This window comes from Tursiops truncatus, chromosome 19, assembly GCF_011762595.2.
Source record: "Tursiops truncatus isolate mTurTru1 chromosome 19, mTurTru1.mat.Y, whole genome shotgun sequence".
NCBI lineage: Eukaryota > Metazoa > Chordata > Mammalia > Artiodactyla > Delphinidae > Tursiops > Tursiops truncatus.
In genome coordinates, this window is record NC_047052.1 from 50802662 (window position 1) to 50826832 (window position 24171).

At 58.5% G+C, this 24171-nt stretch overlaps 1 protein-coding gene across 2 annotated transcripts; it reads right to left on the bottom strand.

The window, feature by feature from the left end:
* Window positions 1-460: 460 nt before the first annotated feature.
* LMTK3 (lemur tyrosine kinase 3) lies at window positions 461-18537 on the bottom strand. Of its 2 annotated transcripts, XM_033846031.2 has the most exons (15): window positions 18462-18537; window positions 17444-17577; window positions 17032-17182; window positions 16447-16523; window positions 15850-15968; window positions 13712-13799; window positions 13218-13366; window positions 12743-12827; window positions 12537-12658; window positions 12236-12385; window positions 9195-11716; window positions 6028-6443; window positions 4522-4657; window positions 4220-4357; window positions 461-975 (listed from the first exon to the last, which is right to left on the bottom strand). In XM_033846031.2, the coding sequence occupies exons 1-15, from the start codon at window positions 18535-18537 to the stop codon at window positions 959-961; spliced, it is 4380 nt and encodes a 1459-aa protein (XP_033701922.2). In that variant the 3' UTR covers window positions 461-958. The 2 variants fall into 2 exon arrangements, 1 of the variants encoding a protein (XP_033701922.2); XR_012328056.1 differs by lacking the exons at window positions 4220-4357; window positions 6028-6443; window positions 9195-11716; ... (8 more) ...; window positions 17444-17577; window positions 18462-18537 and adding an exon at window positions 4994-5660.
* Between the last annotated feature and the right edge of the window lie 5634 nt (window positions 18538-24171).

A 24171-nucleotide genomic window follows, 5' to 3' on the forward strand; every position in this document is an offset into this window, starting at 1 on the left:
GGCAGGGAGATAGATTCTGACCCTCGAGGCAGAGGGTCTGTGCCTCGAGGCACAGGCAGTGCCGTTCTGAGGTGTGTGGGATGTGGCCATGATCCAGTGTGGGTGCTGGCAGGTCATTTCTAAGCATTTTCCTCACCAGCACTGGCCCTGGGACAGCTTCTGGCCACCTTGCAGAAACCCAGCTCTGACCATAACCTGCCACCTTCCCGAACCCTCGCCGGCTCCTCGTCACCTCCTGAACTGTAAGTTGAGGCTGCAGCAGAAGTTGGTGATGCCGACACCAGACTGAGATCCAGAGAAGCGGAGAAGCCGGGGGTCTCGCTGCCACACAGGCATTTCTGCCTTTCTGAGCCTCGATGTTCCTGTCAGATGGGGCTGTGAGGATGGCCATATCTCCTGGACAGCACCCGGTCCCTGCAGCCTCCCCTCTTCATCTCCCGAAACACACACATGCCCCACGTTCCTCCAAAAAGTTGTTTTTTGTCTTTTTTAAATAATGTGAAAATGCCACGCGAAGGTTTGAACCAGAGGCCCCTCCAGGGGCCAGGCTGGGGTGGGAAAGGGGAGACGCGAGATGGGGGGGTCCAGGTCCCTGAAGCCTTCGGCCCCTGTCTGGGGCTGGGAGTGGGTGAGGAGGGGCCTCCACTGTGCAGAGGGGCTCCAGGCCCTAAAGAGTTCAGTTCAGTTCCGAGAAAGGCGGCTCTCCAGGGAGGGGTGAGGGGCTTCCTGCCTCATTTGGCACCGAGGGGGTCAAGGGGCTCAGGGGAGCCGTCCGGGGGGCTGGGGGGCGGAGGGCCAGGGCCTCCTGTTTGGCACATGGTGGGGGAGGGGGAGGGCCCGGTCTCGGGGACCTCCCCGGAGGCGGCGTCTGTGGTGGTGGCAGTGGCTCCATCGTCCACAGAGGATTCTACTCTCAACCCCTCTTCTGGGGGTGCAGGGGGGTCAAGTCTTCGGGGAGTCAGTTCTCCACGGGGCCTGAGGATGGAGGGAGAGGAGAGAGAAATGGAATTACTGGGCAGAAAGGCTCATGGCTTCTGGCTTGCCGATCGGAGTGAAAACCAAGCCCTCACCATGGGGAGCGCCCCACCTGATCTGCTCTGTCCTTTTTCTGTCATTTACTCCCGCCCCCGACTCACTCTGCTCCAGCCACCGTGCTCTGCTTCCTTGCTGTTCCTCCAAGCACAGTCCCACCCCAGGGCCTTTGCACTGGCTGTTCCAACTGCCTAGCATGCCCTTAGCCCTTCCCATAGAACTCAGGCCTCCGTCGCCATGCCCCCTCTTCAGGGGTCTTCTCCGGGCCATTCTCAGTCAAGCAGTCGTCCCCCTCACCCCCCAAGGTCATTCTATCTCACTGCACTATAGTGGGGGGAGGGGTTGTTTGTTTTTTTTGGTGGCGCCGCATGGCTTGTGGGATCTTAGTTCCCCGACCAGGGATTTCACCTCGGCCGTGAAAGCACTGAGTCCTAACCACTGGACTGCCAGGGAATTCCCTTCCACTATAGTTATTTTCTTTCACATTTCTCCTCTGGGATAATCTCAGTCATTGTCTGCTTGCCCCTCTAGACTGGAAGATCAGAGAGGATGGGACTGCATTTGGTCACTGCTGCATCCCCAGCACCCAGTAGAGGCCCTGCAGAAAGTGCCGTCCCACCAGACTTTCCCACCATGATCCCTTCTCTCCCGGCAGAAGGAGAGCCTCCCACCCATACAACACATCCAGAAAACCAAGGTCTGTGGGGTGGAGACTCTCAACCAGGGCTACCCACCGGGCACCCTCCCACTCCACCTCCCACTTCTCACCTGAGTGGCCTGGGTCAAGTCATTGCCCTCACTTCCAGTCCCTGAACCTCAGTTTCCCTCCCTTTAAATGGGGAGCATGACCCTCGTGTCCTTTTCAAAGGAGTAGGGAAACTCTGAGATTCCTGGCATCACTCAGCACCCACGGAACGTGTGTGAAGTGGGCAGAGCCACCCCCCAGCCGTGGTCTTGAAACCAGCTCAGCAGCTTCCCAGCCCAGCTGCGGAATAGCTAAGGACTGAGTAAAGGGATTTGCAATTTTGTGTGATCGGGCCCTCCCTCTCCTCTCCAGGTGAACAAAGGTGAAGTCATCCTGGATTGCTGGCCCTATGGGCCTCAGCCCTGACTCAACACTTGGCTGGTGTCCCCACGCCCTGGAACCCACCTCACCCTGTCCTCTGGGGGGCCTCTGAGAAGACCTCTGGGAGGAAGTGACATTTGGGGGTGAAATCTGAGGATGTTGCCAAGTGAAGGGTCAACCCTCAGCCCATCCCTCCTGCCCTTGACTCTGTATGTCCTCTCCTCTCCCCCCTGGAGCCTTGCCTGGCCTCCTCCGCAGCCTCCCTGCCTCCACTGGCCCCCACAAGGCCCAGGAGAAGTCTTCCTACACCCGGGGCTGATGCTGCCCCTCCCCAGCTCACACTCCTCCCGTGGCTCCCTAGTGCCCCCAGGACAAAGTCCCCACCCCTCAGCTTACCCTCAAGCCCTGTGGGGTCTGTCCTGCTCTCTCTCACTTCCCACACCCACCCCCCTCCACCCAACTCTGCAAGTAACCTCCAGACACACCCGCTTCCCTTCTGTTCCATGAATCAGCCAAGCTCTCTCCTGCCTCAGGCCCTCTGCAAGCTGTCCTGTCTGCTAGCACGCTCTCCCCTTCCCCTAGTTAACGACAACCAACCCTTCAAGTCCCCGGTTAAAGGACCCTTCCATCACCGAGGACACAAAGCCCTTTCCTCTTGTCATCTGCTTTCTCAGCAACCCTGAGTTGGCACTTATTCACTTACTGTGGGACTGTGGGGCAGTGCTGTGGGTAGGGCGGAGGGGGGGCTCATTGATCTTGCCCAGCATGGAATCCCATGAGCCCAGTACAGCCGATGCAAGCATCTACTTCATTAAACGCAGTAACAGCTACCAGTTAAAGACCACTGCAGCTTGCAAGGGGACGATTAAGCCATTCAATCCCCTTAACAAACTTAGGAGTTAGATCCTGTTATCCTCCTCGTTCTACAGAAACTGAGGTACTACAGAGAGGGAAAGCGACTTGCCCTAGGTCACCCAGCCAAGAAGTGGCAGGGCCAACACCTGAACTCGGGCACAGTGTAGGGGAGCAGGTATGGAGTCCCCCCTGAAAAGAGCCAGTTGCACCTTCCCTCTACTTAGTTCTGTCCTCTGGGAACACCTCCACCCGCCTGGCCCAGTGCAAGCCCTGTATGCAGGGATATTCTCCTAAGGTGGTGGTGAGGATTAGCATTACGGCGTAAGTGAAACGCAAGAAGGGTACCTGACAAATGCTGACTACTGGAGTGGACACAGACTCAGAGGCCAGGCAGCCAGGGTTTGTGCCCCGGCTCCTCATGCCTCTCTGTGCCTCAGTTTTCTCTTCTGTAAAATGGAGATGAGACTAGAATACACCCCATGGAATCATAGGGAGGATTAAATGGGGTAAGATGTTGCAAGCACATTCTAGGGTCTGTGAGAGTGCTTGCTGTTATTGCTATGGTGCTCCCTGGCCATGTCCTCTCTGCTCTGGTTCATGCTAACCAGCTTTGAGCCCCCTGGTTTCCTCTGGCTTCTTGTCTGCCTCTGATCAACCTATGCCCCCCAAAGGAGATGGGCTCAAGATCCACCAGGTACCAGACAGGAATCTTAGCACAAAGATGGGGCAAAGATCGGAAAGAAAAAGAAAGTAAGAGGGGGAGGGAGGGAGGGAGGCAGGGAGGGAGGCAGGGAGAGAGAGAGGGAGAAAGAAAGACAGAAAAGAAAAGAAAAGAAAAGAAAGAAAGAAAGAAAAGAAAGAAAGAAAAGAAAAGAAAGAAAGAAATGATTTGGGGCTTCCCTGGCGGTCCAGTGGTTAAGGGGGCGCGGGTTCCATCCCTGGTCGGTGAACTAAGATCCCACATGCCAAGGGATGTGGCCAAAAAAAAAAAAGATGGGCAAGACTCAGAGGGGATCCTTACAGAAGGGAAACTGAGGCTCAGGGAAGGGCGTGATTGCCCAAGCCCATCTGATGGACACCTCTTGGTCTGAGGGGGTTCCAGAGGTGGGTGGGGTTTCACTGGTGAGCAGCCAGACTGAGAGAGGGGAAGGAAGAAACTGGGAGAGAGGCAAAGAAATTCAGAGAGATGGGGACAAGAAAGTGGGAGAGACAGATGGGGAGAGATTGGCAGACGTGGGGCAGGACCAAGGGTCTGAAGCACGATACCTGCGGGCCGGGCGTCGGGGGCCCGGGCGGGGGGCCCCGGGGTCTCCAGCGCAGGCGAGACGGAGAAGCGGGAGAAGCACAGGGGGGGGCCTGGAGGGGGGAGGAGGGGGAAATCCTCCGCCCACTCGAAACTGCCTCCTAGCATTGGGGGCGGGGGTGGTGAGGAGGGAGAGGAGAGGAGAGGACGCGGTCAGACCCTCAATCACTTCTTCAGCCCTCCGACCCCGCCCCTCAGCAGGCCCCGCCCGACGCTGCCCTTCCCATAGACCCCGCCCCCAACTCTGCCCCGCCCCGGCCCTCACCAAAGCCGCTGTCGTTGCTGGGAAACCCATCTCCGGGGGTGGCGGAGTGGGGAAGCGTCGGGGGCGCTGGGGGCGTTGACGGGTCCGTGTCCCCCTCGGGGGGGCCCTGGACACTCAGCTCGTTGGTTGGCGTCTCCTATGAAGGCATATTAGGGGAGGCAAGAGGGGGCGAACCGTCACATCGCACTCACTACATCCCAACAAGCAACAAACCCCGCTAACATTTCTGGGCTTCAGGCATCCCAATTTACAATCGCTCTCTCTGAAGATCCCCTAATCTGCCTTCGAAGCCTCAGGCCAGCTTTAACCTCCCCCGGCTTGAAGTTCCTCCCCCGACCACGGAGTCCCGCCCACAGCTAAGCAGTCCACTGCAGGAATTCTCTCCCGGCTCCTTAACGCGCTGCCTCCACGGAAGCCCCTAACCCAGGACTGTCGCCGTAAGTCCCGTCCCGTCTCCATGACCCTTACTCACGTCCTAGATCTCGGCCACAGGCGTCCAAGTGCGGGCCCCACAACTACCTGCTCCTATGGTCCTCCAAACCCTTAACCCATTTTGAGCATCTCCGGACCCTCCCGCGAGCCCCTAAGCCCCGCCCTCTGAAGAGGCCCCGCTCCAGTTTGTTTCAGTGCCCTAGGCCTCAGCTCTTGACCCTGTTCTCACTCATCTCAGAACCTTAGTATGCCCCGCCCCAGGTTCATCTAGACACGGCCCCAGTCCACAAGCACTACACCGCCCTGTTTTTCTCTTCAACAGTAACCTCTCAGGCTAGTTACTTTTAACACAATCCCCAACCCATCTCTCTTAGCCCCGCCCCAGTTTATTAGCTGTGTCCTATCCCTGAACCCACTACTGCACTTAGTATCTTAACACTACAAGCAGCATCTCTTTAAGCCCTACCTGCAGCTTCTCCATGGCCCACCCCTAGTGGATAAGATCCCCTCCATCCTGAGCCGGCCCCTCGGCCTCCACAACATTAGAGCGCTGGTGCAGAAACCCCATCCCGAACTTCACTAGGCTCCGCCCCCACCATACAGACCACGCCCTAATCCTCTCACTTTCTCCTTAGCCTCTGACCACCAGGTACCGCGCTTTCCTTCCGGATCCGTTCTCATCTCCAGGCCTCTCCCTAGCCCTCCAGCACCTTCCCCCACCCCAGGCCCCACCTCTGCTCTGGACTCGGCCCTTCCCCTGGCCCCGCCCCATCCCCAGGCCCCGCCCTCACACTCAAGGACTCATCCTGCCCTATTTCCCTAGCCAGTCTCTCCCCAGGCTCCGCCCTCACCCTGCAGGCCCCGCCCCTACTTGAGGCGCGGCCTTCCTCCAGGCCCAGCCCCATTCCCTGGCCCCGCCCTTACACTCAAGGCCTCATCTGGTCCTTCAAGTCCCGCCCCATTCCCTGGCCCGCCCTCACCCTGCACACCCCACCCCCAATCTGGGCGTGGTCTTCATCCAGGCCCCGCCCCTCCCTAGACCCAGCCCCGGGGTCCTGCGCGGGGGCAGCCCACCTGGTCGAAGAGGTAGACGGTCACGTCCCCGTGGAAGGAGACCATCTTGCGCTTCCTCTCCAGCTCGCTGTCCTCGGGTTCGTCGGCCCCGCGTGGAGACTTGAGCAGCCCCCGCAACGGGCGGGCCGCGTCCGTGTCGGCGCTGCTCACCACGACGGGCACCGGGGCTGCCCGCGCTCTCCCGGGGCCCCGCGGCCCCGCCAGCGCGCCCGCCGCTGCTGCCTCCTCGTCCTCCTCCTCGTCCTCGTCCTCGTCCTCCCCGTCCTCCTCCGACGGCCCCGACGCCCCCGCCCCGCCGGCCTCCCCGCCAGCTGCCCCGGCGTCCACGCCCTCCCACGGGGGTCGCCGCGGGCCCGGCCCCGGGAACGGCGTGAGCGTGAGCGGCGGCAGCGCCAGCGAGAGCCGCGAGAGCTTGGCTGCGAGGGGAGACACCCGGTGAGCTCCTGTTCCTGGGGAAACTGAGGCATGCCCTCCCGCCTAACTCTGTGTCCTTAGGTAATCTCAGCCACAGTCTGGGCCTGTTTCCACCCTTGTGAACCAAAAGGCTGCACTGTTTCCACCCTTGTGAACCAAAAGGCTGCACTGGGGGTCTCCAAGCAGAAGGGTAGCGGTCTTCCCCCTACTCCAGTGCTTAACCCTCCCCGTGGCTCCCCAGTTCCCACAGCACAAAGCCCCAGTTTCTCCCGGGGCCACGAGGCCCGAGTGCCCTGGCTGTGCTGACCTCTCCTGGTTCTGTCCCCACCTCATTCTGGCTTGACCTCCATCCAACCATATGGGCCACATCCCCATTCCTCCCACCTCTGAGCCTTTGCATAGGCTGTTCCCTCTGCCTGGAACTTCCTTATCTAACTCAAGTCCTATTCATCGTCCAGCTCTGTCTGGACTTTCAAAGCCTTTGGAGATCTACCAAGAGGTCAGGCCAGGCAACCCGCTCTGCACCCCATAGTACCAAGCACCTCGCCTTCCTAGCGGTTGATCTCAGTATAGAACTGTAATTCTGTGGCAGTGTGATTAATGTCTGCCTTGCCACAGAACAGAAACTGAGTTGGGCTCATTCTGGCTGTGTCCCCAAACCCCAAGCACATAGAAGTACTCAGTCAATATTTGTGAATAAATGTTCCCTGCTACACAATGTTGACCAAGGTACTTTCTTTCCCTTTTTGGCACTCAATCGCCAGAAAATTGGGGTGTCTAGCCATCTCCAGGTCCTTTCCCTGCCCTAAGACTCCTTGATCTCAGCCTGCTGGGGGGGAAGGACTTCAGGTCCCTGGAGGAGGAAACCTCACTTCAAATCCCAAGCCTACCCTGCTCTCTTGCTGTGTGTCCCTGGGCAAGCAGATCCACCTCTCTGAGCCTCTGTTTCCTCACTGGTAAATGGAGGGGCCACTCATTCCTCCATTACTGCATAAGTGAGCTGTGTGCCAGGCCCTGTGGGGGGCGATGGTGGGGATGAGAAGAGGGTCAGGGCAGGGCAAGGAGAAAGATGTATGTGGACCGAGTCACTCTCCACCCCTCATTCACTCAACTCCAGCTTCACCAGCCTTTTGCTATTCCATGAACATGCCAAGTTAATGCCCATCTCAGTGTCCTCTACCTGAAACATCCTTCTCCCAGATGTCAACCTGGCTCACTTCCTTCATGTCTGCTCAGAAGTCACCTCCTCATTGAGGCCTTCCCTGACCACCCATCTCAAGGTGATGGGGTGGAGTGGGGCTTTATAGAGGAAGCTATCAAGGGCTGTGGATACCCAGAGGAAGGACAGGGTGACAGTCTTTCGAAATCAGGAAGGCTTCCCAGGGAAGGGGGAATTTGAGTGGGGTCATGAAGGATGAGTAGGAGTTCACTGGATTTAAAAAAAAAAAAAAAGAAAAGCATGCTATTCCCAGTCTCTTCGCACCCAACAACACCGACCCACCCCACCCCCGCTTCAGATCCTCTGAGGCATCTTAGTTGCTCATCCCCTGTCATTTTCATGCTGCCCAGGGTCTTTCCTGACACAGCTGGTTGCAAACTCCCCACAACAACCTTGAGGAAGTGGTAGTTTTCTAATGCCATGGGTTTGAGGAAGGAAGGTTCTGTGCTCAGTCCCCTTCCTGACCTTTCCCTCTTGAGCGTCAGGCTCCTCTGGCAAACAGAGATAATAACCCTTCCCTCAAGTGTGGCTGTGAGGTTGCCAATATAAAACAGGCCCAGTCATTTATAACTTTCATACCAGTATTTAAGGAAATCAGGCCTCTGGATGATTCCAGTGGAACCACAGTCCCTATGTCCACATCTAAGCAGGGGCTGTGTATTTTACTCTCCATTTATCTTCTCTTAAATTGTCCCCTCTCTATGACAAACTATTTCCTGTGTTCCTATCAAAACTCAGTTTCCAGAAAAGGCCTTTCTACTAGGCTTTCAAGCCACCAGTACTGGGGTGGGCAGGGCAGGGTCTGAGGCTCCCTGGGTCTCAGCCCTGGACAGCTCAGGGCCTGGTGCACAGGAGGCCTGGCACAATAAATAGATGCCTCAGCTTGTTGGAAAGTTTAAACCAGAGATCACGCACTGGCAGCCCAGCCCACAGAAAGGCTTTTTTTGAGTGGTTTCAACCATTAATACACCCAGAACTCTGGCTTAAAGGGGGAAAGCAGCAGATTTGGCAACACCAGGTGGGCATTCCTGAATGGAGCTGAGAAGTAGCTGCATTTCCTCCCCAACTCCTACCCCACGTCTCCCAGCTCTCATTCATTCATTCATTCCCACCCGTCATTCATTCCCTTATACTGTCTGACCCCTGCGGGCATCTGAGTTTGCATCCCCTAGTTGACGTGAATTGTGATGTAACAGCAGGTGCTTAGAAGTGCCAGGCGTTGGGCCAAAGGCTTTGGAAGTCCTAACTCATTTAACCCTCACAGTCCTATTAGGTAGGCGCTATCCTTGTCATCCGTTTTTGGCAGATGGGGAAACTGAGGCACAGAGAAGGTCATCTGTCCAAGATCACAGCTAGGAAGGGGCAAAGCCAGGATTTGAGCCCAGGGAGTGTGGCTCTAGGGTCTGCACTTGTCACCATCAGGCTGACCTGTCTGGTACCTGGGAGCCTGAGCTTCTCAACTGCACCCTACATCTTGGAAGGAGCTGGGCCTCGGCCCCCAACCGCGCTCCCGTGCTCCCAGCAGCCTGCTCACCTTTGATCTGCTCGCTGTTCCCCTGAGGGGGTCCCAAGTCCAAGAACAGTCGTGGCATCTCGGGGCCCTTCCTCTCGGGCTTGGGGGGGTCCCCGTCTTCGTTGGGTGCTGTGTCTCCGCCGGCTCTGCTGTCTGGGACCCCGGGCTCTCCCTCGGAGGCTGCCTCCGGCCTGGCTCTCTGGGGCGCTGGCTCCGGCCTCGTCGGCTGCGCTTCCAGTGGCGGTGGAGGCGGCTGTGGCCTCGTGCTGTCGACCCATCCGGCCTTTGCGTCCACGCCGCTTCCGAGGCCGCCGCCGGGGGCCATCCCCATGCCCACTGGGGCTCGGACCCCACTCCCGAGGTCCAGCCTCCCAGCCCCGGGGGCTCTCGGTGCCCCCCCAGTCTCGGGGGCTCTCCTCTCGGTCCCGGGTTCCAGCACCCCGCTCCTGAGGGCTGGGCCAGTGGGGCCAGGGGCTGTCTCCCCGCCGTTCAGGGCCAAGACCACTGCGCCAGGTGCCAGGGCTCTCTCCAGCGAGGTCTCTGGGGCTGGCTCCCCGTTCATGGGGGCTGGAGCCCCACTCTCGGGCATCTTCTCCCAGGGCCCTGGGGCTCTCCAAGGCCCAGTCTCTGGCAGCCTCTCCGGGTTCCTGGGGAGTCTCAGGCCCCCATTCTCTGACACCTCCTCGATCTTTGGGGGTGTCAGGCCCCCATTCACCAGCACTTGCTCTTCTCTCGCCGGGGACCCCAGGCCCCCATTCTCCAGCACTTTCTCCTCCCTCCTTGGGGGTGGCAGCTCCCCATTCGCCAGCACTTGCTCTTCTCTCTCTGGGGACCCCGGGCTCCCATTCTCCGCCACCTTCTCCTCGACGCCCAGGGCTCTCTGTTCCCCGTTCTCCAGCACTGTCACCCCGTTCACGGGGAGGCTCGGGCCCTCTTGCGGGCTTGGGGCTTGCTTCCCGCTGTCCAGGACTGTGGGGCCCCTGCTTGGGCCCGGGGCTTTCTCTCGGTTCCCGGGGCCTCTCGCCGCCCTCCTGGGCCCTGTCTCGCGGGCGGCTGCCCCCTTCTCCCCCAGGAGCTTCCTTGTCACGTCCTCCCGCAGGGACATCAGCAACTGCTCGGTGCTCACTTGAACTACGAAGGTCGGCTTCTCCCGGGCCCCCGGGAGCGGGAGGGGACCCGGGTCTGGGGGTGGCCGGGGCGCTCCCGGGTCGGGGGGCTCGGGGGGAGCCCGTGGTCGAGGGACCCCTTCCTCCTCTGCTGCCCCCCCACCGGGGAAGGCTCCCTCGGGGGAAAAAGGGGTCTCGGTCTCGTAGCCGCTGTCGCCCGGTTTGGGGCCCGGAGACGACAGGCCTGAGCCGGGACTGGCCACGGCCGAGGGGGGGTCGGGGGACACGGCCGGGTCCGCGGGGGCCCGAGGAGGTGGCGGCGGCGGGGGGGGAGCGGGAGGTGGCCCCCGCCCGGGGTACTGGGGCGCCGCCGCCCCCATGAGGGGGTCCAGAAACTCGGGGGGGGCCGAGGCGGGGGGGTTCAGGGGCAGGTCGGCCAGGGAGCCCCGCTCCGCCCGCAGGGACGAGTCGTCCTCGGGGGGATGGGGGCAGCCAAGAGCAGGGTGGCCGCCCCAGCCGGCGACGGCGTCCCCCCGCTCCAGGGGCAGGCAGGAGCAGGCCCCCTCGCGGCTGCACAGGGGACAGGGTAGGGGGCCCCGGCGGCTGGGGCCCCCCCCAAGGCTGCTGCTGTCTTCCCCCGGGGAGCTGCCTTCCTCCTCCTCCTCCTCCTCTTCGGCCCACGGGGTGGCCCCCCGCTCCCCCAGCACCTCGGCGGGGTCTCCTGCCAGGGTCTCCCCGGCGCCCCGGCCCTCGGGGTCCCAGCCGCTCAGGAGGAAGCTGCCGGAGGCTGAGGACTGGGCCGGGAAGGGCCGGGCCGCCGGGAAGAGGGGGGAGGCCCAGGTCTCGGACACCAGCTGGGGGACCTCGGGGGGGGCCTGGGGGGCCTGGGGGGCAGGCACTCCTGGGTCCAGGGGGTCCCAGTCATTGGGGAAGAGGGGCTCTGGCGGGGAGCCATGCTCCTCGAGGCGGATGTAGTATTCGCTGCTCACGGAGGGGCTGCGGGCGCTGATGACCGGCAGCACGCTGGGCGTGGACAGCGCCTCGTAGAAGGGGTTGGAGGGGTTGGCGTGGGGGGCCGGGGGTGCGGACGCCGGCTGCCAGGTGGGTGCCCCCCCGCCCCGACCGGCCCCCCGCCGCGCCTTCTCCCACAGGCACTCAAGGTTGAGGCCACGGCTACTCTCGGTGACCGTGAGCACGTCGTCCGGGTCAGCCCCAGGGAAGCCATCCAGAAGGGGGAACGGAGAGGACAGGGTCCCCGGGCGGGGCACGCTGTGCTGCGGGGGCCAGGGCCAGGGGAAGGGACCATCTCGGGGGGGCGGCGGCGGCGGCGGGGGCCTTGGGGGCCGCTCGGAGAGCAGGTAGGTGAGCTGCAGTTGCAGATCAGAGGCCGAGGGGCGCTGGGCAGGCGGCCGCCAGCAGGACTGCAGGATGTCGTACCTGGGGGAGGGGGAGGAGGCAAGAGTGAGTAGGGCAGAGTCCTGGGGGGCGGGGGGGGGGGGGTCACTGGGGGTGGGCAGAGACCAGGAGAAAGTGGGGGGCAGAGACCCAGGGAGAAGAGGACCAAGACCCAGAGAGAGGGGGGAACAGAAACCAGAGAGAGGGAGACAGAGACCTAGAAGAAGAGAGGACAGCAAGGCACATGTGCAGAAATGAGGGTTAAGGTGGCCTTCGCGTTTGGGTTACGAGTTGTGGAATCAGAGACAAGCAAGCAGCAGGGGTCTTCTAGGGTTGGAGAAACTAGGTTCAAACTCCAGCTGTCACTCCATGCCTCAGTTTCCCCATTCCAAGTAGCGGATGCTGGCGGAAGGGGTGGGGACGTCCCCACTCCATTCTAGGGCTGGCAGCAAGTGGTGCAATTGTGGATGGGGGAGAGTGTGAAATGACGCGGGGGATTCTGGGATCATCCTGGGGTGGGAGGTGGAAGGTCAGGGGTCCGGGGTCAGGCCCCGCCCTCACCAGTAGTCCCCGTAGGGCAGCTTGAGCCTCGGCCTGGCTAGCTTGACGTGCTGCTGACGGACGACGAAGGCGAGGACCTCCTCGTCTGATAGGTGGCGGTAGGGCTGTGCCCCAAACTCAAACAGCTCCCATAGGGTCACCCCTAGGGACCTGCGGGGAGCAAAGGGCAGAGGAAGGTCAGAGCCCTGCCCTGACGGGCCAGGGGGCCTCCCCTCCAGGCCTCAGTTGCCCCATCCGTAGAACCTGTGACCCTTCTGCCTTCCTTGCCCTCCTCGGCCGCCCCCCGGCCCGGGCCCCTCACCAGATGTTGCTCTCGCGGCTCTGGTCCACCACCATGAAGGTCCCGTGCAGCTCCCCGAGGAGCTCGGGCGCTGCCCAGCGCAGCGGGATCCACAGGCGTTCGGGGGTCAGGTAGTAGTCCTCCTGGGTGTGGGCGGCACGGGGCGCGGTCAAGCAGGCCGGGACGCCCCCCGCCCCCTCCCAGCTCTGATGGAGGCCAGCCCTCACCTTGTAGTTGCTGTGCGCCAGCCCGTAGTCTCCGATGCGCACGGTGAGGTCGGAGGTCAGCAGGCAGTTGCGCAGGGCCAGGTCGCTGGGGGCGGGCGAGGGGGGCGAGGTAAGAAGGGGGTAGCTTGGGGAAGCCCGCCCCCCCTTCCTAGACCCCGCCCACTTTCCCGCACTGCTCCCCTTCCCTCTTCTTTTCCTCCCTCCTCCTCTCCTACCTTGACTCCTCCCCCTCCCCTGACTCCTCCCTCTCTTCTGTGACCCCTCCTCCCTTCCTGACTCCTCCTCTACTCTCCTGACTCCGCCTCTTCCCCCTGATCCTCCTGGGCTTTCCCCCCTTTTTGTGTCTCCCACTCAGGCCTCCTTCCATCCTTAAACCCCTCCCCTGTGGCCTCACCATCCACCCCCGTAGCCTGGCCTCTTTCCCCTAAGTAGTCCCCTCCCCCCCCATTCCTCCCGGTGGCTCCCGGGCTGCCACCTGTGCACATAGTTGTGGGAGTGGAGATGTGCCAGCCCGCGGGTGATCTCCAGGCCCATCCTCTGCAGTGTCCGCAGGTCTCGAGGGGGCAGCTCAGGGGACAGGCCCTCGGGGGGCCGCTGGGCCCGGAGGTAACGCTTCAGGTCCCCCTGGGAGAGAGGGCAGGGAGGGGTCAGCACCACCGCCCCCTCCCAGGCACCCACACCAGGCAATCCGCGGCGAGGATGGGATGACCTCTGCCCTCAGTGGGCAGCCCCCTCTGGGCCTCAGTTTCCCCTGCTGCTTAGAAGCGCACAGGAACAGCACCCACCCACCTCATGCGCTAGTTCAGGGTGCACCACCTGGGGAGTGAGGACTCATCTACAGAGATGGCAGTGCTTGTCACAGGTGTGGCTATGATGATGATGATGTCATTGCTGCAGATCCCTAGGAACTGCCCTGAGCCCTCACCCCGCCCAGCTCCCGGCTCTGCCTCCCCTGCCCCAGACCCTCACCAGTTGACAGAACTCCATAATCAGCAGAAAGGGCAGTGTCTCCACGCAGACGCCCAGGCACTGAAGGACGTTGGGGTGCTGCAGGCTCCTGCGAGGGGAAGGGGGTTGCCTGGGTCAGGAAACAGCCCCTTCCATCCCACCCCAGCTCTCTGTCCCACCCCAGCCTCCCAGCAAAACCAAACTGTTGCTTCAACCTCTTTGGTCTCAGTTTCCTTACTCCTTTCCCACATCCCCACCTCAGGACCACCCCACTGTCTCCCAGTCCCTGAGCCAGACCCCCAGGCACCTCCTTGCCCCTCCTTCTGGCTCACCACCCCCTCAGCCTTTCTTCCTGCCCCCTGACTCTTCCCCCTCCCCTGCCCTCCCTACAGCCCCAGCTCAAGCCTCCTCACCTCCTGGACTCTCTTCTCAGCCTCCTGCCGGCCTCCCTGCCTCCAGTCTCTCCCTTCCAGTGTGTCCCTGACCTGATGCCCACCTGCTTACGACCCTCCATGGCTCCCTGGTACCCTGGGACAGAGCCTGGCTCACTCCTCGGTCTTTCCGGCCCCTCTGCCTTCCCCAGTGTCATTCTTCACGCCTGTGTACCTCTCTCCAAACGCACAGGTGCCTGCTTAGGCTCCAAGCCTTTTGCATGTACGCTTCCCTCTGTGGAGAACACTCTCCTCTCATCAAAGTCCTCCTCATCCCTTAGTTTCAACATCATTTCCTCAAGAATTGTCACTGTCCCCTCCAACACTGGGGGATACCCCTCTTTTATCCTCACATTGTGGGTAAGAGTCAGGCTTGGGGGTCTGAATCCGGTCTCCTTCTTTCCCAAGTGTGTAACCTCACAGAAGTCATTTCACCTCTAGATCTGATCTAACACGGGAGCCACCGGCCATATGTGACAACTGAGCTCTCGAAATGTGACAGAGGTAGCTGAGGGAAGACATTTTGAACTTGGTTACATTTTACTTAAGACGAATTTAAATAGCCATAGGTGGCTAGTGCCTGCCAGCACGGGCCTAGAGAGAGACAAGCAGGGAAGCAAGTAAAAGGATGAAGTAATGACAAACTAGGATACGTGTTATGCAGAAAATACACAAGTTGATGTGACGGAGCATTCCAGGGTCCTCCTTAGGTGGGGGAGGGAGAGAGGGAGTGTGTGTGTGTGTGAGTGTGTATGTGTAAGGGAAGGCCTTTCTGTTCTGAGACCCAGGAAGGGCAAGGGTTCCCACCATCTGAAACTGGGGCTGGGTGAGGCAGGAGGGATATTCTAGACAGAGGGAACAGCAGGACGGCGGTCCTGTGGCAGGAAAGAAGCTGGCATGTGGGAGGGTCAGTGGGGAGACCGCGTGGCAGGGGGTGAGAGGGCTGGTGGCAGGAAGGGAACAGGGCTTGTGGGCTGTAGGGACCAGTGGGATTTTGTCCTGCAGGCCGCAGAAAACCATGGGAGGTTTCAGAGGAAGGGGCTAAGAAAATCTCTGGGCAAAGCTCACTTTTACAACCTTCTGATAAGAGGTCCCCGTGTGTGCGCCCTTTCCATGACAGGGCACTCACTACCCCACAGGGCATTCATGTAACAAATGTTTATTTAATTCTTGTCTAGAAGCCCTTAGAGTGGAGGGGAGACCAGGCAAGGGAGGGACAGGGTCCTGCCTTCCCAGACCTCCCAGTCAAATGGGGGCAGAGGTGGGAGGACCCTGGTCTGTGATTCTGATTCTGTCCTTCCTCACGCACAAGCAGGGGCCTGAGGAAGGGAACCACCATGAGGTACCCAGTGCCTAACACAGGGTCATCTCGCATCCTCTCAGCTGCCCTCTACATGAGGCTGCTCAGCCTTCCTGGACTCACTTTCCAGATGAAAATACTGAGGTTCAGAGTGGAGAGGGGCAGGTCTCCAGCTCAGCTTCTGTGCTGTCCCCTCGCCTTCATCACACTGCCTTCATTTCCCCGGCTCTGTCCCAAGGAAGAACCTGAGGCTCAGGGAGGGAAACTCTCTGGACTGAGTGGCACAGCCAGGAAAAGGTAGATGGACGATTCGAATCCAGATCTGACCCCACACTGCACTCCTCCCACTTCCCAACGTTACCTTCCTGAGGCACAAACTCAGATATTTGGGCCTTCCGAGCCCCACATCCAGCGAGAAGTACCCATACCTGTACGGCTGTGCTTCTGAGATGAACTTGCGCTGCTCCAGGGGCCCTGCGCTGGCTCGGAGCTCCTTTACCACCACCTGGGCTGGGGTGTAGTCCGAGAAAATCTCTCCCAGGATCACCTGATCAAGGGGGACCCAGGAGGCAGCGCCTGTGGTTTCCCCAGCCCCATCCCAGGGACCACCCTCCACCCCACCGTATGGCTCCCATCTTCCCCCTCTTTCCAGCCTCTTCCTTCAAATCCCACCACCCTCGTACTCCCACCAGACGCGGGGTTAGAGACTCACAGGCCCAGAGTCCGATGGACGCAGGGACGGGTGGAAGGATGGACAGACGGACGCGTGGAGAGCCGGATGGCGAGGCGGAGTGGTCAATGGAGTGAGGAGGGAGGCGCTGACCGACAGGTGGCGGGGGGATGGAGTGGACGGGAGTGGGTGAGAGGTGAACAGAGGGGAGGGCAATGGGTGGGCTGAGGGGGGCAGGGGGACGAGGCAGGGGGCAGATGAGTAGTGGTGGGAGCAGGGGGGATGACACAGAACAGGAGCATCGCCCTGGATCGTATGCACCCTCCGCCGCCCACCCCCAGCCCCACTTAATTACCTTCCCGAACCAGCCACTCCCAATCTCTTGCAGGTAGCTGAGGTGCTGGCGGCTAAGGCCCAGGGGGGTGGTCATGTCTGGTGGGGGGCAAAAGGGAGAGGCACCTGAGCCTCTCTCCCCTCCCAAGTGCCAACAACACCCCTCAATTCAGTGGGGACTGGGGTCAAAGCAGACACAACAAATCTCTTTTCATTGGCTGCCCCAACATTCCACGATGGGATCTCTGCCTCCTCATTGGCTGCCCACAAGGTTCCAACGTCCAATCTGTCCTTCCCTTTGGCATCCCAAGCTCCTATGACATGACTTCAGCCTGCCATCGGCTACCTCTGACATTAAGATCTAGGCTGACCTTACCATTGATTGCCCCACAAGAGTCCCCAAATCTGGTTGTGGATGAAGCAATGGCTTCTACCAAGATGTTCTCTGACTTCCTTCAGGCTGCTTCCAAGATTCCGGGGCTCCCACCTCTGCCTTTCCCCTTGGCTGCCTTGGGCCTCTGCTCCCTGTTCCCTGAGGGAAAACTCTCAGGGCCTTCCACCCTGTCCCGTGGGGCCATGAGGCCCTAGTCAGGGTGCGGCGCAGTACCTGAGTGTGATGGCTGCGGGGCAGGCATCGGCAGGGAGACCTCGGCCAGAGGGAGAATGTAGACATCAGGCAGCGACTGTGAAGAGGAGGTCTCTTCGGCGGGGGGAGTGTACTCTCCGGAGCAATCCTCCCCTTCTGGGTTCTCAAACTCCTGGGGCGGGAGGGGGGAGGGGGGGAGAACACAGGGCTGAGACATGCCATGGTCCTTCTCATCAGTACTATCCCCATCTTTCTCATAACTGTCCCCCGATCCCAGTCCAATTCCCATCCCAAGGCTCTGGACCTTGCCATAACTTCAGGCCTGAAGGGCTCTCAGACTCGCTACGCCGCTCCCCCTCCTACCACCTGGATTGAGGGGGAAAGGACTTGCTGGCGTCTTCCTCCCGACCTTGAATCCCCTCATGCACCTCACCTTGAAGCCGACATCGCCCCGTTTGCAGCACAGACAGGTGAGGAGGAGGAAGATGAAGGCCAGCAGGCCAGAGCAGGAAATGAGGACCACGGCATAGGGAGGAGCCAGAGGGGCCCGGCCCAGGGCGAATCCATCTGTGGGCACAGGACTGGGCTGGGGTCCCGGCTTCAAGGCCCTGGTTCCCGGATTCCTTGCCCCTCCTCATCTAGCTAGTCTTCACTACAACTCCCATGATGCTCTGCAACCAGGGCCCCTTGGCAGAGGAGCCGGATGGCCCAGGGCATTGTGGGAGTTGTAGTTTGGGGCCTTCTCAAGTGGTTGGGTTGGGGGTGGGGTCCCTCCTCTCGCCCCAACCTGGGACTCCCCCCCATCACCTCACCCCCAGGCTTGGATGAATTTCAGTGAGGACTGAGGGAAGGAGGAGTAATAGTGGAGTCTGGAGCTCTCAGAATTTAAAATACGCTCCCACAACAGCCTTCTTACCCCCTGTTTGGGGAAGAGGATGAGCCCCCAACTGCAGGCTGGGAGAAGATTCTTGCCCCATGCCGGAACCTCCTAGTTACGGGGGTTGAGGCTTGTTTCTTTTAGGGACGCTTGGAGCACACACATGTCCTCTGTTCCCAACCCAAACCCCTGAGAAGGCAGCTCCGCAAGCCTTGGGTCTCCCCCAAAGCTAGAGACAGCCTCCAATGCTGTGTCCCCCTTAGAAACAGTATTCCTCCCCTCTGTCCCCAATTCTCGCAGAGGCCCTGTCCTTCCCCGGCTCCCCGCACACACCTGCACACATGCGTGTGCACACACACATGTTGCCCGAACGGACCCCCTCCCCACCCAGCCCCCAGCCTTCCTCCCACAGGCCCTGCTAACACAGGCACCGTCCCCGCGGCTCCCCAGGCCCTGGCTCGCTGCGGGAAGACGCCACACAGGTGATGGGGCCAGAGCCCCGCAGACAGACCTCCAGGGCAGGCCGGGGTGGGGGTGGGGGCCGCTGGACAGCCGGATGGCCGGACAGACTTACCTGGGTGGGCCGGGGACGCCAGGCAGCCGGCGGTGGAGACGGCCGCGAGGAGGATGAGGGCGCCGGGGGCAGGCATCTTGTCGAGGATGGAAGGGAGGTGGAGGTGGTGGCGGCTGGGGAGGAGGGGGGGGCGGGCCCTCAGCCCCCAGCCATGGGGACCCGCGCGACCCTGGCCTCCCCCCAGCCCAGGAGAGGGGCAGGAGACTCAGGACAGGGGGAGGGAGGGGCTGCTTACTGGCTCAGGTACCCCCCTCCCCCTCTTTGAAGGGACAGACAGATGAAGGGATGGAGAGGCGGACAGAGGAGAGGAGCTGGGGAGCCGGGGTTGCTGGGGGGGAGAGGGTAGGATGGGGGGGAGAATGAGGGCCCCGCCCCCGAGGGCAGCCGGGATTGGGGGAGCAGAGAGCCTGTCAGAGGAAGGGTGGGAGGAGGGAGGATGGAGGGAGGATGGAGCGTCGTCATGGCAACTGGCTCCCCAGTAGCATTGGCTGCCAGGAGGGAGGGGAGGGGGAGGGACAGACAGGGACCAGCAGACCCTTGTGTGGGGGGGACACAGGGCCCACAGTGCCTGGCCTGGACACTGCTGTGACATGCTACCAGCAGGGACACGTGTGCTCCGCGCCACGATGCAGATGTCAGGCAGGCACACACAGCCCACACGCGGCTGACACACGTCGCAGAGACCCTCATAGACAAGCACATCACATACAAAGGTGGACAGCTATCGGCAGACGGGGACACGTACACGTCACACACAAAGACGCAGGGATGATAGGCTGCACTAAGAACGCACAGGCAGGCCGGCCCCCTGCACAGATGCACCCGGCCACGCAGGAACGTCAAATGCATCACAAAGACCCACACATGCCACAGACAAAGTAAAGCCCCAAATCCACAGACACACACGCCACAGACAAAGATCCACACAGACACCACGGTGACGTGTCAAGGTACAAAGTCACGAACACAGACATTCCACAGACAAATGGGCAACAAAGAAGACCCACAGACACACGCATCACATACACAGATAAACACACACACATGCACATCATACAAATACGCAGACATCACTTGCACGGAGACATACACGTGACACACACTAACACAGACACAAGTATACCATGCACGAATATACACAGACACACAGCAGATACATGGAGAGACCCGCACATCACATATGCAACTACACACACACAACACACACACATATATAGATACAGATACATCAAAGACACACACGTCTCACACAGACCCATTTCACTCACATGAATACACAGAGACACATGTCACACACCCAGATACACATGTACAAGCACAACTCACACATGGATATAGATGCACGGCACATTCAAAGACTACACAAAGCTACAAAAGTCACCTACAAAAATACACATAAATATATTACACTGATACATACATATTACATACACATATACACAGTGACACACATTTTACATACAAGAAACACGCAGAAGCACACACATTGAACACACAGATACACACATTGCGTACCTCAACATACCTGGGCACACACATCACAGATGTACACAAATTTCACACAAGGTTACAAAGACACAGTACCCCACCGTGGTCACATATCACATACACACAGGCATACAGAACACATACAAAGATACACACAGACACACGCATCACAAATACCCACATTTCCTATGAGGTTACATAGCCATTACACAACATAGGCACTTGCCTCATACAAAAGATACATGATCATAGTTTATTTATTTATTTTATGAGCATTTACTGCACGCCAGGCATTGTTCTCAGCGCTTTACACATATTACTTTTAAATCCTGACATCTGCCTCCGAGACAGGTTCTTTTATCATTCCCATCGTACAGATGAGGAAACAGGCACAGCGAGGAGCAGACATCTGCCCCAAGGCAGCCGGGAAGTGGCAGATTGGGGACTGGAACTCGGTCCGTCAGGGACACAGACAAAACAGACAAGGACGCACACATCACGTGCCAGGCCGCCGCCGTCTCGGGGTCACCCTCCCCCACCCCCGCCCCCGCACAGCACCCCGAGCTGCAGACACACCGGAAGCACGGACGCCCACCCTGCGCGCGGACGTCTCTGTAGTCAGTGAGCCCCTGCGATGCGTCCCTCCCGGCTGAGGCTGGGCGGGAGCTGCGCATCTCAGGCGCAGTCTCACTACACACAGCGGAGGCGACCCAGACACCCCATCCCCAGAAGGCCCACCCCCGCCCCCCGCCCCCAGTAGGGGTCGAGGACCCACCGGGTCCAAAACGCGCAGCCGGCGCGCTCAGAACAGGCGACCCGAGGGGAGGGGGAGGGAGAGAGTTTCAGTGAGGCTCATTGGAGAAACTGAGGCAGGTTCATCAAACCAGGAGGGGTGGTAGGGAGGGGGTGCCGGGACCAGGGCTGCAGGGTGGACTGACCATATGCAGGTAAAGAGTACGGAAGTGGGGGCTGGGGGATAAGGAAAGATGCAATTATCTGCCAGGGTGGCTGAAGGGCACAGACCCTGGAGAAAGCAGAGGCTCATGGGAAATGTAGTCCCAGCCCTGAGACTTGTGGGAAATGGAGTTCTGGTTCATCCAGAAGGGAGGCTCGGGTTAATCGTCACCTTCACCCGCCCGCGCCCCACCCAGAGGAAGCAGCGGGTAGGTGAAGGTAGCAGGAGGCGGGTCACAGCTGCCTGAGTCTTTGGAAATGACGTGGGCAGAACTCTTGAGTCCTAGGGAACGGCACAGGTGGGGTTGAAGTCCTAACTCTGTCCCTGGTTTGCTGTTAGTTCATTTATTCACTCAACAGACGTTCATTAAACCCACTGTGCTCAGCCAGACCCTATGCCAGAATTTGGGGGTGCAGCACGGAAGAAGTCAACCCCTTCCCTGCGTTGACTTTGGGTGTGGGTAGGTGCATGTCACAGGGACTTGTGGAAAGTCCTCTAGAGTTTTTCAAGCTAAGAACAGTAAGCCATTACCGAGGGCTGGCATCAAGCTTTTGGGTTGTGACCAAAGTTTTTTGAAAAATAAGATAGAATAATCTAGAACATCTGGAGGAAATATATATATATATATTCCTCCTGCCCCCCCTCCCCCTGCTCCTCCATTGGTCACAGGAAAAGAAACAAGAGAGTACACGATAATAGCTGAAATACCATCTGAGAGAAAGTGACATGAAACTGAGGCCCGTGGGAATGAGCCAGAGAAAAGGAGAGGGAACAGTGTGTTTGGGCAGAGGGAACTGCAAGTGCAAAGAGGAAGGTAGGAGGTGGCTATTGGGGAGGGGGAGGAATGAGCACAAATATTTAGTTTGTTCTCATCGCAGGCCAGGCACTGATGCACACCCACCCTCACCGGCCCCTTCCTAAGATGGAGGCAGACCCAAACACACCAGCCTCCTATTCACTTCTTGAGGCCTGAAGGGCTGTCCAGCCTCAGAGCCACCCCCAGTGCTATTCCCTCTGCCCTAGTACTCTTTTTTTTTTTTTTTTTTTTTGCCCTAGTACTCTTTGCCTTGCTCTCCTCCTACCTCTTTCCTTCCCCTCACAGATCTGGGCTTTACTGTCACCTTTCAAGGAAAGCCTCCCCTGACTCCTCCCCCAACCTAAATTACATCCCTCCCATCCTCTTTCTTATTGCATTTAGCACTGTTAGAAGTTGCATGTCTGTGTTCCAGTTCCAGGGAAGTCCAAGAACTATACAATTTAAATGGGTGAATTGCATGGGATGTGAATTTTGTCTCAATAAAGCTGTTGAAAATTGCTTCAGAGGGCTTCCCTGGTGGCGCAGTGGTTGAGAATCTGCCTGCTAATGCAGGGGACACGGGTTCGAGCCCTGGTCTGGGAAGATCCCACATGCCGCGGAGCAACTAGGCCCGTGAGCCACAACTACTGAGCCTGCGTGTCTGGAGCCTGTGCTCCTCAACAAGAGAGGCCGCGATAGTGAGAGGCCCGCGCACCGCGATGAAGAGTGGCCCCCGCTTGCCACAACTAGAGAAAGCCCTCGCACAGAAACGAAGACCCAACACAGCAAACATTCTTGGGGGCCGTCTTGGAGGCTGCCTGCTGCAATCTGGGACCAATATCACATGGGGTGCAAATGACTGAAAATTATCCAGCCCTGTTTGTCTGTGACACTCAGCTTTCAGACCTATGGCTGAAATGTTCCCAGTGGCCAGTGACACTCCTGACAACCCCCGGGGGACCTGCTCTTTTCCCGTGACCTTGATGCCCTTTCTACATCCATCTGGCTGTCCCCATGTCATCTGGCTTTGAGCTTGTGTGTTTTCACGTCTGCTATTAATTTAAATGAGGCAGAGTCTACCCTCTGAATGCAGAGAATGAAAAGTTGTGGGTTTTGGGCTTCCCTGGTGGCGCAGTGGTTGAGAGTCCGCCTGCCGATGCAGGGGACACGGGTTCGTGCCCCGGTCCGGGAAGATCCCACATGCCGCGGAGCGGCTGGGCCCGTGAGCCATGGCCGCTGAGCCTGCGCGTTCGGAGCCTGTGCTCCAAAACGGAAGAGGCCACAACAGTGAGAGGCCCGCGTACCGCAAAAAAAAAAAAAAAAAAAAAAAAAAAGTGTGGGTTTTATGTACCTTTAGTATAAAGGGAAAAGAGTACCTGCCTACAGTGCTCCATTGGTTTGACAAAGGCACCTCGTCAAGTATGCCTTTCAGGAATTCAGAGCTGGCAGTCAAAACATGATTAGCAGCAGATAGGAGAATTCAGGGGCATGATTACATTGCTGGGTGGGGCTGCAGGGCAAAAGGGCCCCGGTTTTGTTTTGTTCTGTTTAAATCTGGTGCTGGATAATTGGTGTGTGTACTTAGAATTAATTCATGAAACTGTTCACTTCTGAAATGTGTTCTGTTACATATGTACTTGGTAGTCCAAACTTTATAAAAAACTTTATTGCCAGGGAAGCAACTTATCAGATAAGATAACTCATTAGTGTCTCAAGTTTTTTAGAAACAGAAGTGCCTGGTGGTTATGTGAGGCAATTATACTCCAATAAAGATTTTTTTTTTTAAAAAAAGAAGGGCCTGGTGGTTAAGAACCTGGGCTGTCTGCTTTTGAATCCCTGCTGTGCCACCAAGGCTGTGTGGCTTTAGGTAAGTTACTTAACCTCTCTGACCCTTAATTTGTATATCTATAAAATGAAGGTAATGCCTTTCGGGCAAAATTGCCTGAGATAAAGAGAGGAAAGCATTTAGTAGAATAGCTGTCACAGAGCAGATGTTGAATGCACGATACCACTGTTTTGTTTGTCATAGTTGTGATAAACGGGTAAAGAGATGGAAAATGCAGAACCACTATGCCAATAAAAAATGGTCAAAGGACATGAACGGAAAAGTCACAAGGCAGAAATACAGTGGATTACAAGGCTGTGGAAAAGCATCTACCCTCAGTATTAATTGTCTTAATGGTACGTATTGCTTTCTGAAATGCCCTATCCACTTAGTTATTTACTTATTTACTGTTCATTCATCTCCCCTCCCTTCATCCACTAGAATGAGTCTGTTTTGTTCATTGCTGCCTCTCCAATGCCCAGAACTGTGCCAGCCTTGTAGCAAGTGGTCAATAAATATTTACTGACTCAATGAATGAATATAGAAATGAAAGCAAGACTGAACTTTCTCTGACCAATAGTCAAGCTCTAATAAAATTATAACATTCAATAGGGAAGATGTGGTGACGCAAACTCTGCCTTACTGT